The 18820-nt window shown below is 38.8% G+C and overlaps 1 protein-coding gene across 2 annotated transcripts in view; it reads left to right on the forward strand.

The window, feature by feature from the left end:
- Positions 1-18820, forward strand: part of furinb (furin (paired basic amino acid cleaving enzyme) b) — a 187729-nt gene that overhangs the window by 100086 nt on the left and 68823 nt on the right. For both annotated transcript variants that reach the window (XM_061969958.1, XM_061969959.2), the window contains 4 exons: positions 2625-2753; positions 2878-2954; positions 13317-13405; positions 17889-18061. In XM_061969958.1, coding sequence (XP_061825942.1) covers positions 2625-2753; positions 2878-2954; positions 13317-13405; positions 17889-18061 — 468 coding nt within the window. The remainder of the gene's footprint in view (positions 1-2624; positions 2754-2877; positions 2955-13316; positions 13406-17888; positions 18062-18820) is intronic.

The following is an 18820-nucleotide window of genomic DNA, read 5'->3' on the forward strand; positions in this document are numbered from 1 at the left end:
CTTCCACAGAATGTGTCATATATTTAATTGAAAACCTGTAATTAAACCTTAGCTTCTTGATTTGCAATGTTTAAACAAATGTAAATGTGTACTTTATAGAGCTTTTAGACAATCATGCATACAGCTAAACTTATTTTGTATGTTGTTAGTATTTTAGAGTGCCTTTTGTATTTAACCCGAACCCTTTACTCTAGCAATAATAATAATAATATTAAAAAAATTGTTTTTTAGCTATATTATATAGTAAAAAATACATTATTCGATAATTTTTTTAAACGCCGAGATGTTATTCTGACATTTAATTACAAAATTATCTACATTTGTAAGTAACATAGCCTCTCTTTTTAGGGCATCAATATGCAATGTGTGTAAGAGTGAGCTGATTCAGACTAAAAGTATATTTAGCCATCTTCAAACACTTTGAATACAATGGCCTACTATTTCATATGATATTTCACATAATCAGAAGTCGTTTAAAAGCATAACTAACAAGTTAGGGATATCTTACTCATTTACACGTAGTATTAAACTAAAAACGAATGAACTTTTTTTTCTTTGTTTAAGTATGTTTTTACTTGCATAACATGCAATAGTTATGTCATTTGATAATATGAATGACTTATGATGTTGTTTTTTTTAGCTACTATCAGTGTAGTTAAGGTTAGAGTAGTATTGTGTCATGGTCTGTCACATAAATTCATTCCTTGTTTTGAGTTTGTTGGCGTTTTTCTGTGTTTTGGGTCTTAATTCCGGTTTAGCGCTCTTATTGTGGTCGTTTTTTCTGTTTTGTTTGGGTGTTCTTGCAAGCGGCTTCACTCCTGCGTCTGAGCGTCTGTTACAATCCTTTGTTGGGACTTTGTGAATGCTTATTCATGTGGACGCTTTTCCTGCCGCACTTCTATGCATGTAAGTCTTTGCATTTAAGAATGTGCATAAAGGACAACAGATTATTATTATCCATCCATCCATCCATTTTCTACCGCTTATTGCCTTCGGTATTATTATTATTATTGCTCTAGTAAAGGGTTAGGGTTAAATAATAAAAAATATCACTGTAAAATGCATGATTGTCCAAAATCTCTATAAAGTACACATTTAAACGTGTATAAACATTGTAAATCAAGAAGCTAAGGTTCAATTGCAGCTTTTCAATTAAAAATATGACACATTCTGTGGAAGTGACTTAGATGTTCCTGTCTAAATGCAAATTGTCTTGTGAGGAATGGGGGATACTCAGCTCACTCTTACACACAAAGCTTAGTGGTGCTATTAAAATTATATTTTAGTCAAAAAAGAGAGGCTATGTTTATTACAATGTAAATAATTCAGTATTTGAATGTCAGAGTAACATCTGGCTGTTTAAATAAATATACCATGTCTTTTTTACTATACAATATAGTTAAAAACGAATTAAATACATAAGACATATCCTATACAATTATGATTTTGTGTGTGCTGTACATGCATTTGTTTATAAATGTTATTTGTAATATTGTTAAAACCCACTGTTGAAATGGTCTAAGACAATACGTGTTTAACCTTTGTTATTTTGTCTGTTATGTTGCATTTTGTGACTGTTTCTCCATTTGTTTACTATGGCTTTACTCCTACTGATCTTCATTACCAGTTTATAATGTAATTAAAAAATGATTAGATGAACCATTAAACGCTACCTTATCATGTTGTTAATGGCGGCGTCTGTTTTTTTCCCGTTCTTTGTTTTTTTGGATGCTTCAATTGGTCACAGTCTCATCTTTTAGCTTTTTGTTTGCATGTGGTTGCAAAGGATAAATAACATGGTTATTGGATAACATAAACCAGTCATGAACAGGAGTTGAGACAACACATCTATCGTTGCACACAGGGACTCTGTGTTTTACACACTTGACAACTAAATAGAGGAAGTAAAGGATACAACAGTTAGAGCTGATGCGTTCACTTGGCTGTATATTTTATATTGTGGTTTAATAAATATGTGGCTAGAGCCCAAAATGTATTGTATTAAGCATGTTCTCTTTGCTAGTTACATTGTTTTATTTGCCCTGTAGAACTCCCTTGATAGTTTGTATGTAATTATAGATTACACACTTTTGCAAGTTGACACTACCACACCAGCAAAAGTAGGAGACTTAACCATGGAAGCTTTTCCTTAGAAGCGGTGTGCAACAAAAATGTGAAATTCAGATTTTAATATTTACAACCCACCCATGATGTTTTATGTCGTTGTTGTCCTCTACTTAGATTATTTTAAACGGATTCATTAGAATTTAATTGATCCCCTGGGATTGTGCCTTTCAGGGATATTGCGGTTCCAATAGCAACAACAGCATAAGTAATCAGCTAATTGATCAAATAAAATAATACAAGTATTATAATTATATATTGCGGTTTAATTTACAAAAGACCTAATGTATAATACAATGTTAAAATTTCATAGTTCCAATTTTTGGTCGACCAAACTGTAATATTTAATCTCAGTGGTTCATTGATATTTCTATGTCTCTGCCTAGTGTGTGTTTTGTTATGCACGGATCATTTAAAAATACATGTACAGTAAATACTTAGACATGCAGTCTAATTCCAGCCTAAAAAACGTTTGTATAACTGTCTTATGTCTCCCTCAGTCCACCCCAACTCATCAGGACTTGAATACCAAAGTAGCCTGGGCTCAGGGTTACACTGGAAAAGGTATTGTGGTGACTATTCTGGATGATGGCATCGAAAAAGACCACCCTGATCTCATCAGCAATTATGTAAGTTTAAAACAAAAATAAGGGACATCTTTAGATAACCCAGACCTGAATTTTACAGAACTAAGTAACCATTTAAAGAACATTCACACCATGAGTGTTTCAACTTTGGTTTCTGGTTTCTTAGGACCCAGAGGCAAGCTACGATGTTAATGATGGAGATGCTGACCCCCAACCAAGATACACCCAGCGTAATGAGAACAGGTACTTAAGCACTAAACACAACATTTTAGCAATGGATTGGTTTTAATTAGTAGATGCTCAAATTCATTCATAAAATGCTCATAAAGAATACTGGGATTTTCTGATCGTTATTACTCAGATTACTACATCAGAATTAATACAGATGAAGCGAGTCTGCATGCACTGATCAGAGTGCACCATGTCTATAGCTTTATGTTTGAACAACATCATTTCTAATTTGAAAGTTAAATAAAATTGAAAATGTTTCACTTCTACTTAATCCTGTTGTAGCATCAATGTCCAAGCCATACACCCTCAAAGCTATTTTGGCACTGATTTGTTCTGCACACAAGCCTTTTTTTCTTGCCCATAGTGAATTTTGCATACAACCCCTTAAGTCTTTAGTGATTGTATTAAAACTCGCTGTTTGTCTATGTATTGCTGCTCTGCTTTACTCTGAACCGCCTGTAGTAAATGAGAGGCAGCATGGTTTTTCATAAATACACTGCAAGAATTGTTGTTTATGTTGCTGCTGTTATTTTTCTTAATGTCAATGTCTACATTGAGTGGGTCGTGGCAACGTGCATCAATCTTTGTGCAATTATAGACGCTGTTAGATAAAACAGTAATTGTCTCTGCCCAGCCCTTTTTGTTGCAGATTTTGTTTGTGAGGCAATTTGTAGTATATGTTGCTTTGTTGTGTTTGTCCTTTAAACATATATGTTAAGGGTATATAAAAATGGGTACCTTTCACCTTTGAACAATTCCAGGTCCATGGAAAATTGATATCAATACTCAATGCTGCTAATGTATGTGTTCTTGTGGTAATCAATGTAATTATGTCCATGATATACAATCTAATTTTTTATATAACACTGAACTGATAATAACTGTCGAGTTGTTGTTTTTTGTTTTTTTACACAGCATCGACATAGTGCAATTTGAAAAGGGGAGCCTGAATTTTAAATGCTTTTTATCAGGCATGTTTTGTAGGCATGAACAATCACAACATTACTTAGAGGCAATCTGCTATGAATATGCCTATTTGCCCGCCAGGTGCTTGAGCCTGTGGTGAACAGAAGTATTATTTCTTGTCGATGCCCTGAGGGTGAGTAGTCATGCAGACACTAGTCGTGTAGAGAAACCCCAGCCTGTTCTGTCAGTATTGAGTAAATATATCTCGTCACATTGTCCCACTAAAAGAATATAGCACCACCGGAAGGGGTTACTCAATGTCTTTGATTTAGCTTCCTTATAGAGATGAATATTCACCTTGAAAAGACACATGGGACATTTTTTTAAAGGCTTCGTTTTAAATCAGAGGGACACATTTTTTTCCCCATTCAATCTATTACACCAGTCAGTTTGAGGTGGTTGGAAGACCTGTGGACAATTAGGATCCAGTTATTTAAGTATATAAGTGATACTGAACATGTGTGTGTAATACAGTGCCAATAGGCAGCACGATGGCCCAGTGATTAGTGGTCGTGCCTTTAAGCACGAAGGTCCTCGGTTCGATCTTTCTGTGTGGAGTTTGCACAGTTGCAGAGTTCTCCCTGCGACTGCGTGCGTTCTCTCCGGGTACTCTGGCTTCCTCCAAAGACATGCAACTGGAGATAGGTTGATTGGCAATGCTAAATTGGCCCTAGTGTGTGAATGTGAGTGTGAATACTTTTCTATCTGTGTTGGTCCTGCGATCAGTGCAGCTGGGATAGGCTTCACAAGGCGCTAACCAGCAGCCATCAGGAGCAAGGGGTGAAGTGTCTTGCCCAAGGACACAACGGACGTAACTCTCAAGTATAAGCTAGAGCTTAACGATCAACCGAAAAATAATCGAAACTGATATTTGGTGCTTCTGACCGACATAACCTGAAGCAGCTTGTACGAAAAGGAATTCCGTGGCATTTGTTAGGACACACTTTGGCTACAATAACGATGACGTCGACCAAAAAGTAGAGATTTTGGCCATTTCATCTTATTTACAGTCGTATTCAAAAGTTTACATACACTTTTAAAGAACATAATGTCATGGCTGTCTTGAGTTTCCAATGATTTCTACAACTCTTATATTTTTGTGATAGAGTGATTGGAGCACATACTTGTTGGTCACGAAAAACATTCATGAAGTTTGGTTCTTTTATGAATTTATTATGGGTCAACTGACCACAAAACTTCCCTCCAGAAGGTCTTATCTTTGTCCATGTGATGTCAGATGAAACAACAATTTAGCTGTTTGGCCACAATACCCAGCAATATGTTTGGAGGAGAAAAGGTGAGGCTTTTAATCCCATGAACACCAGGCCTACCGTCAATAATGGTGATGGTAGTATTATGCTGTGGGCCTGTTTTGCTGCCAATGGAAGTGGTGCTTTACAGAGAGTAAATGGGACAATGAAAAAGGAGGATTACCTCCAATTTCTTCAGGACAACCTAAAATCATCAGCCCAAAGGTTGGGTCTTGGACACAGTTGGGTGTTCCAACAGGACTATGACCCCAAACACACGTCAAAAGCAGTAAAGGAATGGCTAAATCAGGCTAGAATTAAGGTTTTAGAATGGCCTTCCCAAAGTCCTGACTTAAACGTGTGGACAATTCTGAAGAAACAAGTCCATGTTAGAAAACCAACAAATTTAGCTGAACTGCACCAATTTTGTCAAGAGGAGAGGTCAAAAATTCAACCAGAAGCTTGTGGATGGCTACCAAAAGCGCCTTACTGCAATGAAACTTGCCAAGAGACATGAACCAAATATTAACATTGCTGTATGTATACTTTTGACCCAGCAGATTTGGTCACATTTTCAGTAGACCCATAATAAATTCATAAAAGAACCAAACTTCATGAATGTTTTTTGTGACAAACAAGTATGTGCTCCAATCACTCTATCACAAAAAAAAACAAGAGTTGTAGAATTTATTGGAAACTCAAGACAGCCATGACATTATGTTCTTTACAAGTGTATGTCAACTTTTGACCACGACTGTAGCTGTGTGGGGGTTTCTAAACAAGAAAGAAGAAGTATGCTGATAAATAATGGTGGTTGGAGACAGCAACTTTGTGGCTGGCCACACACATTGGATCTCCAGTGTAATCCTGTGAACAGACCCTGAGCTAGGCTGAAAATAGCCTAAACCATCGGGCTGCACAGTTCAATAGACACTATTTAGGCCCTATGAAATGCAAAGCCAGGAGACACATCCCTACTGTTAAGCCACATGGCTAAGGTACCAGCAACACTCGGTCACGCTTTCATGTTTCTTAATCACACACTATAAAACCCAACACAAAGAAGGGTATATATGAATATGAGTGTGAATATTCTCTATCTGTGTTGGCCCTGCGATGGGGTGGCGACCCGAATGCAGCTGGGATAGGCTCCAACCACCCCTGCGACCCCCTGTTTGTTCAATGTACATTAGGGAAAATGTATAAACCCCTTTAAGATGTGGATAAACATTCACATTTCTAGTTAAAACAGTCAAATGAAAAAAATATATAAACTGAGAAGTGGTCTGAAAATAATTATGTTCCATCAATACATTGTTATGGTTTAAATATCTTATAGTTATATAGGAAAAGCAACATTAAAGTATTGGAGAGTCCTGTCAAAATTGGTTTGGGTCTGGATTAGCACATTATAATATCCTTAATGGGGGTGTATGAGCACCATGTTTTATCATTGTAGGCTCCTAGTAGGTTTGTTTGTTTGTTTTCTGGTTATTGTGTAATCATGTTTGTTTGAAGTCAATTAATCAAGACAAAGCTCAAGAATAGAAGAACAAAATATCCGGTCGTTTTCAGAAACGTATTTCGCAAAATTCACACCTTGAGTGCAGTGCACCGTGCCGCGCATGCGCAGTGATCCACTTTCAATTGCAATGAATGATGCAGTCTGGTTCTGCTAGGGCTCTATGGTAAGTTCTCCAGCCTCATTCTCTGGCTAGCACACAGGTGAGGAGACACATGTTCACAATGAAGGGTTGTTTTGTGACAACATGCAATGTTTTCTAGCTAGCAATATTTGCTATGGTAATGGTTATGGTATTAGTTTATTTCGAAAATTTGTTGCCATTAGTTTACTTATTCACTGTAGTTTGTGCACACTGCTTTCAGTTGTGCTGTTGTTGGAAATAATTGTATTTTTAGTTGTTTTTACTGTGAAGTATTATTAAGGTGGTCCCATATCACCATGCTTTAACAGTAAAATCTTTTTTTTTTCCTTCACCTAAATAACTTTAGACCATTTGATTAATATCGATAACAATACACAAAACAAATAAGAGTAAAATGTATACACGTTTGTAAAAGTGTAAATACAATTTGAATGAAAATTAGGACAAAATAAAAAGAAGGCAAGGTGCACCCTGACTTAAGTCATGTATGTCTCACATTTATTTATTTGTATTCTAGGTTTTACAATGTGTCTTAACTTTATTTTTGTATTGAAAATGTTCCCTGTGTTTTGTTAAGTCTTCTGTCAGCACAACAATTGCTTCCTGGTTCTTAGTGTTCTCCATCCAACACACGAACACCTTGAAACACAACACAGAGGAACACCAAGCACTCATGTATACAATTGTAATATCATACATCACATGGTTCCAGTTTCTCATTACATGTCCAAAAAGGAGCAAGAAAAAGCATAATCCTACCCTTTTTTGTGGCATAGCAGTTTCTAACCCATTTGTTTGTACTCAATCTGTAACCACAGTGAATTAATAAATAAATAGACAAATGAGGAAGTAAATATTAAATGATCATACATAGGTATGATTCTCATAATGAGATGAATAAGATTTTCTCATTTTTCATTAAGGTTCAAGATGTTTAACAGGATTCTTCTTCCTTGTACTTTAAAAAAACTTTTCAAACTTTGTCTTTACAAAGTGGCTGTAAACATTTTGAGTTAAAGTTTCTTAAAGTGGATCATGTTAGTACTTTGTTTCTGTGTGGAGTTTGCATGTTCTCCCCGTGACTGCGTGGGTTCCCTCCGGGTACTCCGGCTTCCTCCCACCTCCAAAGACATGCACCTGGGGATAGGTTGATTGGCAACACTAAATTGGCCCTAGTGTGTGGATGTGAGTGTGAATGTTGTCTGTCTATCTGTGTTGGCCCTGCGATGAGGTGGCGACTTGTCCAGGGTGTACCCCGCCTTCCGCCCGATTGTAGCTGAGATAGGCTCCAGCGCCCCCCGCGACCCCAAAAGGGAATAAGCGGTAGAAAATGGATGGATGGAGGGATACTGATATGCTAAAGGTTTTAAGTGTTGTACATACATGCAAATGTTTTGAATTACATTTTTCTCCAAGTTTATATTTATCTTCTTTTTTTGAAAATAATTGTTGTACGTTCTTGGGTAGCAGGTTATAGTTTGCTTTGTATATAATCTTTTCTGTTTGCAAATGCACCAAATCATTGCATTTTAATATTTTGGGTTCAATAAATGAAGGGTTTCAATGTTCTCTATATCCAACATTTTGTAGTATTCTAACTAACCTCTTTTGTGACACGGTTAATGAATGAAGTGTTATTTCCCCATATTTCTACACAATAACTCAGGGTCCGGGAACCTTTTTGGCTGAGAGAGCCATGGAAGCCAAATATTTTAAAATGTATTTCCGTGAGAGCCATATAATATTTTTTAACACTGGATACAACTAAATGCGTGGATTTTTAAGTAAGACCAACATTAGAGTATAACACATCTGTTATTCTTTTTCATAACATTTTTATTCTGAAGCTAACTAATAATAAATAAAATACTTCTTACCAATAATTCGATTTCTTTAACATGTGCGGTAGAAAACGGATGCATGGATTAAAATGCATGAGAATGTTTTATATTTTGAACGTTATTTTTAACACTGATTACCAGTGGAATTATTCATTACTTATTGTGCTAAGCAATGTCAGCTAAGATTAATCTGAGAGCCAGATGCAGTCATCAAAAGAGCCACATCTGGCTCTAGAGCCATAGGTTCCCTACCCCTGCAATAACTCAACACAAGCAAGCAGGAGAGAATATGCAGCCAGGTTCTGGCTATGGTTGTTGATTGCTTCCCTAGCACTAATACTTCTAGTGAGTACATATCACATGCTGAGTTTATTTTTGTTTAAAAAATACATTTCCCTGTATTTTTTGAAGGGCTGAATAAAGTCTTGTCAGCGCCACAATCGCTCCGTGGTTCATGGTCTTCTCCATCTGAATGTTGAGTTGCTAATGTTAGCACGTGCTTCATTTCCAGCTTTGCCAGACCACTTAAATACATCAGAAGTATTGCATGTTGTCACAAAACGATCTTTCATTTTGAACATTGGTCACTTGTGTCTGTGCTAACTCCAGAAACTAGCAAGTGTTGCAAGTGGATCACTGCGCATGCGGAAGTTGCAATGCAAAAATCGAAAATCAGAATTTAATGCTTGACTGTTGAAATGCACAATTTGGCACGATTTGTCGGGCCATTTCTGCCATTTGTCATCGGTGCTGTTTAAATAAGCCGTCATGTTTCACTGGCATCATTTCTTTTTCTGACAATTGCATAGTGTAGCTTGTGGAAAGTGTTGGCTTTAACTGAATTGCCGTATTTTTCGGAGTATAAGTCGCACCGGAGTATAAGTCGCACCTGTCGAAAATGCATAATAAAGAAGGAAAAAAATATATATAAGTCGCACCGGAGCCCGGCCAAACTATGAAAAAAACTGCGACTTATAGTCCGAAAAATACGGTAGTTCCTATGTTCCGTGTAGGCAAATTGAAGAGGACACCCTTTATCCTTTTGCTGATTCCTCGCACCACGTCCACGGAAAAAAGGGCCAAAAAACTGAATCTGAAAAAACAGATTTGAATCTGAAAAAGAAAGATGTGAAACTTGAAAAAAAAAAAAAAAAAAGAAAATGTAAAAACTAAAAATTTAATCTGAAAAATTTTAAAGCTCAAATATCAAAATATATGGAAGTGAAAAATTTAAATAAAGTATTAATTCAAAATAAATGTTAAGTGTAAATAAAAATGATATTGAACCTGAAATAAAAACAGTTAATTATTTTTTATTTTGAATACAGTGAGGTATTTTTCAAAATTCAACATCAAAACCCGAACTTTTAGTTTCAAAGTAAATTTTTTCAAGTACAAAACTTTTGGCCCTGATTTATCTCGATATATTACTCTATGTGGATTGTCTATCTGTGTTGGCCCTGCGATGAGGTGGCGACTTGTCCAGGGTGTACACTACCTTCCGCCTGAATGCAGCTGAGATAGGCTCCAGCACCCCCCGCAACAAAAGATCCAATATGTGCTTAAAGCTTGATGCTATGAATACAAAAAATGTGTCTGTTTAATGACTTTGTATTGGAACTAATTAGAGTTGTCGCCCAAACTTTTTCCAAATAACGCTTTGATCAATTCATGATTCCAATGCTTTGATCAATGCATGTTAGGAAAACTGATTCTCTAATGCCAAATTTAGTTTGAAGCTAAAATGACATAATGCTGTAAAAAAATTGCCTCTTTGTATAATAAATCCTACTTTAATCATTGATTACATATATCATTCACGAGGGGGCCGTCAAATCCCCATTAACTGCTACAAACGGTTAGCAGTAAAACCTCTCTATAGCAGTGGTAGCATTTAATTGCGCAAGTGATGCACTACATCCTGCCATATGTTGTACCATGATGGTGGTGTAAGGAAGACATATCAGTCTCACCATGAAAAATAAGCCCTGTCAATCCATTAGATTGTGACTTTAATGATCACATCTCTGTATCTATGTGCTGTCAGGCAGATGTGTAATAAATGTGATACATGATAAATAGGCAAGCAGCGTTATATTCCCATCTAATCTTTTTGTTTTGTTATTTGACATTGTAAACCCATTTACGTGTCGTAAATATAATGTGTGAAAAAGTGGGAATTGGCAAGTGGGTGATGCATCAGAGCACCACTGCGCTTAATCAGGAGCCCAGCTGGAGGCGTAGCTGTGCTCTAACCCTGTGAAGTGACTTTGTCCTCTTCCTCGTCATCAGGGGCTTTAGGACAAAAAATGGAGGATGTTTTTTTTTTCTTTTTGGCTTTCTCAGAGCAGCATGTGACTGTAATTAGCTTGGACCTGATACTGTTCAGACAGCACATTTCAGATGAATGTGAAGCTGCCTTTCGCACATCCGGAGACAGTTTCATTCCTTTCCATTGTATTTTGCTAATTCATTCGGATTGCCACCTTTTGTTTATCTGTATTTCACAGCTCACTATGTAATGGTATCTCGGTAGAGGGGTACAGACCCAAGAGAACATATTGCATGATTATTTTATATGCATCTTAATTGGCAAGCAGCCTAAGTATCTCTACTTATATCGTACAAACTGGGTCTGCAGCATGTTTTTTAGCAGTTGGCTAAGTATACTGTACACGCGTGCGTGTGTGTTTGTAGTACGGAGCCCCTAAAGCATGTGTGTCAAACTCTGGCCCACGGGCCAAATTTGGCTGCAATATACACCCCCGCTACCACCAAACCCCGCCCCCCCTACCCGATAGCGGGGGTGTATATTGCAGCCCGGAAGAGTTCGGGATGCATGAGATTTTGGGTATTTGTTCTGTTGTGTTTACGTTGTGTTACGGTGCGGACATTCTCCCGAAATGTGTTTGTCATTCTTGTTTGGTGTGGATTCACAGTGTGGCGCATATTTCTAACAGTGTTAAAGTTATTTATACGCGCACCGTCAGTGTAACCTGTATCGCTGTTGGCCAAGTATGCATTGCATTTACGTGTGAGTGCTTGCTGTAGTCACACATATTTTGTGATCGGGCCGGCATGTTGTTAGAATGGATGAAAAGCAGACGTGACGATAGCTCGTGGAGGACGATAAACGCAGTGCCTTTAAACACGCCCCCAAGACTGTGGCCCGGGTGGACTACGAGATATAATGACTGATGAACACCTTCGTTCGATAATGAAGGTTGCCTCAGCTCAAAGCCTGAGCCCCGACATTAATGAACTAGCATCCAAGAAATGGCAGGTATCTGGCTTGGGCACATCAGATTAGATCAGTGTGTTGCAAACTGAGCCGTTTAAAGTCCTGAATGGTTGGTTTATTCATTATTTTATTTTCAAATGTATTAGCCTGTGGAAAAAGTTAATGTTGATATTTACCTCAGAAGGCTGCAAATAGAAAATGGGCATTCAATTTTGATTTAAATTCTATTTGATATGCCATTGATATTTTTTCATAATTATTATTATTATTTGAAACTCGATTTTGCATGTCACTATAAAGTTATATAAGCCTTGCTTGTTCAATATTCAATGCAAAACTTGTTTGAGTCCCTATTAAAAGGTTAATTTGTTCAACCTTGGCCCGCGGCTTTGTTCAGTTTTAAATTTTGGCCCACTCTGTATTTGAGTTTGACACCCCTGCCTTAAAGGGACATGGGGGGAAACCTTTTTTAGATATGTATCCCGTGCGCACGAGAAACTATCTCACGCAAAAGTTTCTTGTGCGCTCGAGATGTTTTCCCGTGAGCACCAGAAACATATCTAAAAAAATATTTTCCCCATTTCCCCATTTCTATCTAATGAAGTATTTCTGTCACTAAATGAGGTAACAGCAATGAGTGAGAAAGCTAACTGCATGTTCAACGTTTATGCAACTCTATGACATCTATGGAAAAAAACCTTCATTGCTAATTAGGATGGGTAAGAGGTTTGTTTGGGTGCCTTTTGAGAGCTGATCAGTTGAAAATGGGGAGTAATGAGCATAAAAGGCCGTCACAGTGAGCTGTCAGACGAACAGCTGTGGGCGAGAACAACCTCCTTCACTGTGGATGTTATGTGCAGCATCAAAACAGATCAGTCACTCAAAAAAATGGGAATTAAATAGGCCAATTATTGGCTGACATTTAACCACACCATGAATTGTGACATTTGTGTTATTTAATTTTCAGATTTGGACAGAAATTGTTGAATTGATTTAGTTTGTAGCAAATTAAAAGATACATCAAAGGAATATAAAGAGTTTTCTTTTGAATGTTGCTTGTCCTCTAAAAAACCATTACAGTTTGATGGAGCATACAACATGATGCTGAAAGCTTTCCGCCTGAATTTGCTCATAAAGTACCCTTTGAACGCGACCTCTAATTGCAAATGCTTTAATGCGGAGGATGCTGCACTCTGGCTGTTGCGTCTTCCCTTGTAACTACTCACATAAAAAATACTATAAATTAAATTTATTTCAGGTCTTCTGGGTGTCATAAGTAACCTTCAAGAAAAAAGACAGGTAACAAAAAGCTAGGTGATTCATTACATGAATTCAGCGGTTACAAATATAATTGCTCATTACTCAATATCAACCAGTTTCATAAACCTTCACTTTTGCTCTTTTCTCAGACATGGGACTCGATGTGCTGGAGAGGTTGCAGCTTCATTTAACAATGGCGTTTGTGGCGTGGGTGTTGCCTATAATGCTAAAATTGGAGGTGAGTGCATTATAGTAATGATGATAATAAGTTATTTAATTTTACTGGTCCCATCAATCTGAAGAGCCAATCAAAAATTCATATATAGTTCCCATTTGAATCATTCTATCCTATGGTCTTTGTTATTGATTCATGGTTATTGTGGATATATTTCTTGTTTAGTTTGCAGTGTTTCTCAACATTTATTGAGCCAAAGCACACATTTTGCAATAGAACAAATCTCATGGCACACGTTGAAGTGAAGTGAAGTGAATTATATTTATATAGCGCTTTTACATAGTGAAACCCAATATCTAAGTTACATTTAAACCAGTGTGGGTGGCACTGGGAGCAGGTGGGTAAAGTGTCTTGCCCAAGGACACAACGGCGGGGATCGAACCTGGAACCCTCAAGTTGCTGGCACGGCCACTCTACCAACCGAGCTATACCGCCCCCGTTACAGGTAGAGATACATTATATTGCAAAAGTATTTGGCCACCTACCTTGACTCACATATGAACTTGAAGTGCCATCCCATTCCTAACCCATAGGGTTCAATATGATGTCGGTCCACCTTTTGCAGCTATTACAGCTTCAACTCTTCTGGGTATGGGGTACAACACAGCTTAGTGTTAAATCAAAACAATGGTTGACAACACTAAATTGACCCCAGTGTGTGAATGTTATCTATCTGTGTTGGTCCTGCGATGATGTGGCGACTTGTCCTAGGTGTACCTCGCCTTCCGCCCGAATTCAGCTGGGATAGGCTCCAGCACCCCCTGCGACCCTGAGAGGGACAAGCGGTTGAATATGGATGGATTCTTTTTTTGATTAACATTTATTAACACATTTTATCACACACAAAAGTAACAAAACATGGTACTGTTGAGTACCAGTAACAATTCCCAGCTACTGCGAATTGGTACAGTATTGACTCAAATATTAAATGTACCCATCCCTAGGTACATGTGATTTGTACTGCTTGTCACAATATGTCACTGACATAAATATATGAACAAAGATAACGTATTTGTCGTGAATGAATATGAATTTTTGGACCACTTAAGTGAACTCTCCCATGGCACACTTGATGTCTTTTAATGGCACAATGAAGTGCTGTGACACAGTAGTTTAAATTATTTTAACCTTTGCAACCAAAACGTTTTGACAGACTTCACCCATGTCGATGTGTTTTGGCACTTAGCCCAAGTGGTTAATTATTTTGTGAATGTGAGTTGATGGTGGATGAAATAGCCTCAGTAAGTCTCATAATGACTTGAAAAGAATGCCTTAGTGCAGGGGTCACCAACCTTTTTGAAACCAAGAGCTACTTCTTGGGTACTGATTAATGCGAAGGGCTACCAGTTTGATACACACTAAATTGTCAGAAATAGCCAATTTGCTCAATTTACCTATAACTCTGTTATTATTAATAATTAATGATATTTATCTTTGTGGAAACACTGATCATCTTAATTATTTCTCACAATAAATATTTATAGAAACAGATAAATATCAATATGCAACACTTTATTTTTGCAGCCCTTTGAGACACTTGTGATTTAGGGCTATATAAATAAACATTGATTGATTGATTGATTTTTATATTTTCTCTAAGTGCACATTTTTCAAATAGAACATTTTCAAATGATCACTTCTAAGACAGTCTTGTGAAATCACAATATCCCATTTTAACTAGCTAGCCACTAACATTTTTTTAACAAATCATGAATTACTTTGCACCATGTTTGTACAAATAATAACTCATGTAAAATACAAAAGTCAACTCTCAAATTTTTAAATAAATCATGTCACACTTTGAACTGGACACCAAATCTGTTATCTGTTTCTTTGTCAGTTAGTGAAGACCAAGTCTTTAAAATATTTTCTTGGATTTTCAAATTCTATTTGAGTTTTGTCTCTCTTAGAATTAAAAATGTCGAGCAAAGCAAGACCAGCTTGCTAGTAAATAAATACAATTTAAAAAATAGAGGCAGCTCACTGGTAAGTGCTGCTATTTGAGCTATTTTTAGAACAGGCCAGCGGGCTACTCATCTGGTCCTTACGGGCTACCTGGTGCCCACGGGCACCACGTTGGTGACCCCTGCCTTAGTGTATTTGATTAAAGTGTTTTCCCCAAATGTCATAAAAATTGGAACACAAATACTGGAGTGCCTAAACAACTACCGTATTTTTCGGAGTATAAGTCGCACCGGAGTATAAGTCGCACCTGCCGAAAATGCATATTAAAGAAGGAAAAAAACATATATAAATTGCACTGGAGCCCGGCCAAACTATGAAAAAAACTGTGAATTATAGTCCGAAAAATACGGTATTCAGTCTGGACATGTAGTATTTGAACAAACAAAAACAGTCTCCTGTAAATTAATTTTTGTAATGGAGGATTTATATTAAGTTGTGACATCAAATGATCTGTTAATAGCATGATGATAGAAGCTGTCAGGTGACAGCATCCGATCCCTACGCAACTCCAGTCAGTCCCATCCAGATGTGCCTCATAACTCTCTTTTGTCTTCATTACCATTGTGTCTCCCAGTGGAGGAACATATTGGCCTTGCTTTTCAAGGCGTAATCCTCCGTGACTCTTTTCACGTCACATGAGGTTGCTAATGAGCAGCTGAATATTGCTTCTGTATGCTAAAAGCATGTTCACAAGTACAAGAGGGGACACTTAAAATGGGGTCATCCTTATTGAACAATGGTAAGTGCTAATTGTTTAAACACCGCATTTGACCTTATGTTGCTCAATTATTGTTTCATCCTCCTTCGCTTTTTTCTATGAATACACACACACAAACACATTCATCTGAACGTATACCTCTAATGCTTCTGGGCACTCAAACCGCAGTGTTAGTGTCACAGACGTTAAAGCGAACTAACAACCGTGATTTTAATTACAACTGCAATAGTGCACCAGGTGAACTTTTTTTTGCTGTGTGTGACATTTTAAGCGACTTGATAATCAAACCTTAACAGTACAAGCCAAATCCCCACCCGCAGCGAGGCTACTGCCTTGTGTGCAACCGCCCTGTTGGCAGGTGTATTAATGCCTGCATGGCCAGATAGTCTGGAATAGATCATTTAAATCGTAACGCGAACGTCAGTGTTGCCGCTCAGGTCCGGGGATCTGGTCCCGGTAATAGACCTCAATTGAGGGTGGTTCATTTCACACCTTTCTACAGCCATTAATGTTCGCCGGTCTGATCTAAGGCTCCTCACATCAAACGCTCAGGCAGTGGCATGTTTAGGTTTGATTAAAGCTGTCAAGGTGGTTCTACCCTGTGGACACACCAGTCTGTTGCAGGCTCTGTGAACTCTCATCCCATCGTTCTATTAGTCCTTTCTGTGTGTTTCTGTGTTGGTTTTTGTGTTAAGCACAGAAAATAGTCGGGTGTACATCAGAGTAGCATTTGTGAGCAAAGTTTTGCCCTCATTAAAACTAGAAATGTTTTTTTGCTGCAAACCATAATATGAGTGCGTGGGATTCAATAACTTTTGTAGGCGCAGTCAAGGCGTTGAGGGGATCCGGTTTGGTGGCTGCAGGATTAGGTCTCTGCTTTTTGCAGATGATGTGGTCCTGATGGCTTCATCTGGCCAGGGTCTTCAGCTCTCACTGGATCGGTTCGCAGCCGAGTTTGAAGCGACTGGGATGAGAATCAGCACCTCCAAGTCCGAGTCCATGGTTCTCGCCCGGAAGTGGGTTGGGGAGGACACCCTGCCCCAAGTGGAGGAGTTCAAGTACCTCGGAGTCTTGTTCACGAGTGAGGGAAGAGTGGATCGTGAGCTCGACAGGCGGATTGGTGCGATGTCTTCAGTAATGCGGACGCTGTATCGATCCGTTGTGGTGAAGAAGGAGCTGAGCCGGAAGGCAAAGCTCTCAATTTACCGGTCGATCTACGTTCCCATCCTCACCTATGGTCATGAGCTTTGGGTTATGACTGAAAGGACAAGATCACGGGTACAAGCGGCCGAAATGAGTTTCCTGCGCCGGGTAGCGGGGCTCTCCCTTAGAGATAGGGTGAGAAGTTCTGTCATCCGAGAGGAGCTCAAAGTAAAGCCGCTGCTCCTCCACATCGAGAGGAGCCAGATGAGGTGGTTCAGGCATCTGGTCAAGATGCCTGAACACTAAAAGCCAGTCCAACCGGTAGGAGGCCACGGGGAAGACCCAGAACACGTTGGGAAGACTATGTCTCCCGGCTGGCCTGGGAACACATCGGGATCCCCCGGCAGGAGCTGGACAAAGTGGCTGGGGAGAGGGAAGTCTGGGCTTCCCTGCTTAGGCTGCTGCCCCCGTGACCCAACCTCGGATAAGCGGAAGAAGATGGATGGATGGATGAATGGATGGATGGATGGGATTCAATAACAGTCAAATACTTTTTTTCCCCCCACTTCCTGAGTTTAGAATACAGAATGTACACCCTGATGCCTCTCACATCTTTAAACTGGTCACAGAATTTGAGTTGCTTTCATGTGTGTTTAACAGGAGTCCGTATGTTGGATGGGGAGGTGACAGATGTGGTGGAGGCCCACTCTCTTAGCCTCAACCCGCAGCACATTCACATTTATAGTGCCAGCTGGGGTCCAGAAGATGATGGCAAGTCGTTGGACGGCCCTGCTAAACTGGCCAAGGAGGCTTTCCAGCAGGGAATCACTAGGGTCAGTCATGCCTTAAACTGGACATTTCGCATTTTTAGTCAGTATTAATACAAGTAACTGGGACAGCAAGTATAATAGGTGATATGATGATGTGTGGCTTTTGCTACACACTGATCAATAATTCTGGAAAATGAAACATATTACACTATATTGCCAAATGTATTTGGCCACCTGCCTTGACTCACATATGAACTTGAAGTGCCATCCCATTCCTAACCCATAGGGTTCAATATGATGTGGGTCTACCTTTTGCAGCTATTACAGCTTCAACTCTTCTGGGAAGGCTGTCCACATGGTTGCGGAGTGTGTTTATAGGAATTTTCCACCATTCTTCCAAAAGCGCATTGGGGAGGTCACACACTGATGTTGGTCGAGAAGGCCTGGCTTTCAGTCTCGGTTCTAATACATCCCAAAGGTGTTCTATCGGGTTCAGGTCAGAACTCTGTTCAGGCCAGTCAAGTTCATCCACACCAGACTCTGTCATACATGTCTTGCTTTGTGCACTAGTGCACAGTCATGTTGGAAGAGGAAGGGGCCCGCTCCAAACTGTTCCCTGGAATTGTCAATAATGTTTTGGTATCCTGGAGCATTCAAAGTTTCTTTCACTGGAACTTAGGGGCCAAGCCCAACTCGTGAAATAATTCCTCTTCCACCAAATTTCACACTCACAATGCACAATGCAGTCTGACCGTTCTCCTGGCAACCTCCAAACTCAGACTCGTCCATGAGATTGCCAGATGTAAAAGCGTGATTCATCAC

The sequence above is a fragment of the Nerophis lumbriciformis genome, linkage group LG10, assembly GCF_033978685.3.
Source record: "Nerophis lumbriciformis linkage group LG10, RoL_Nlum_v2.1, whole genome shotgun sequence".
NCBI lineage: Eukaryota > Metazoa > Chordata > Actinopteri > Syngnathiformes > Syngnathidae > Nerophis > Nerophis lumbriciformis.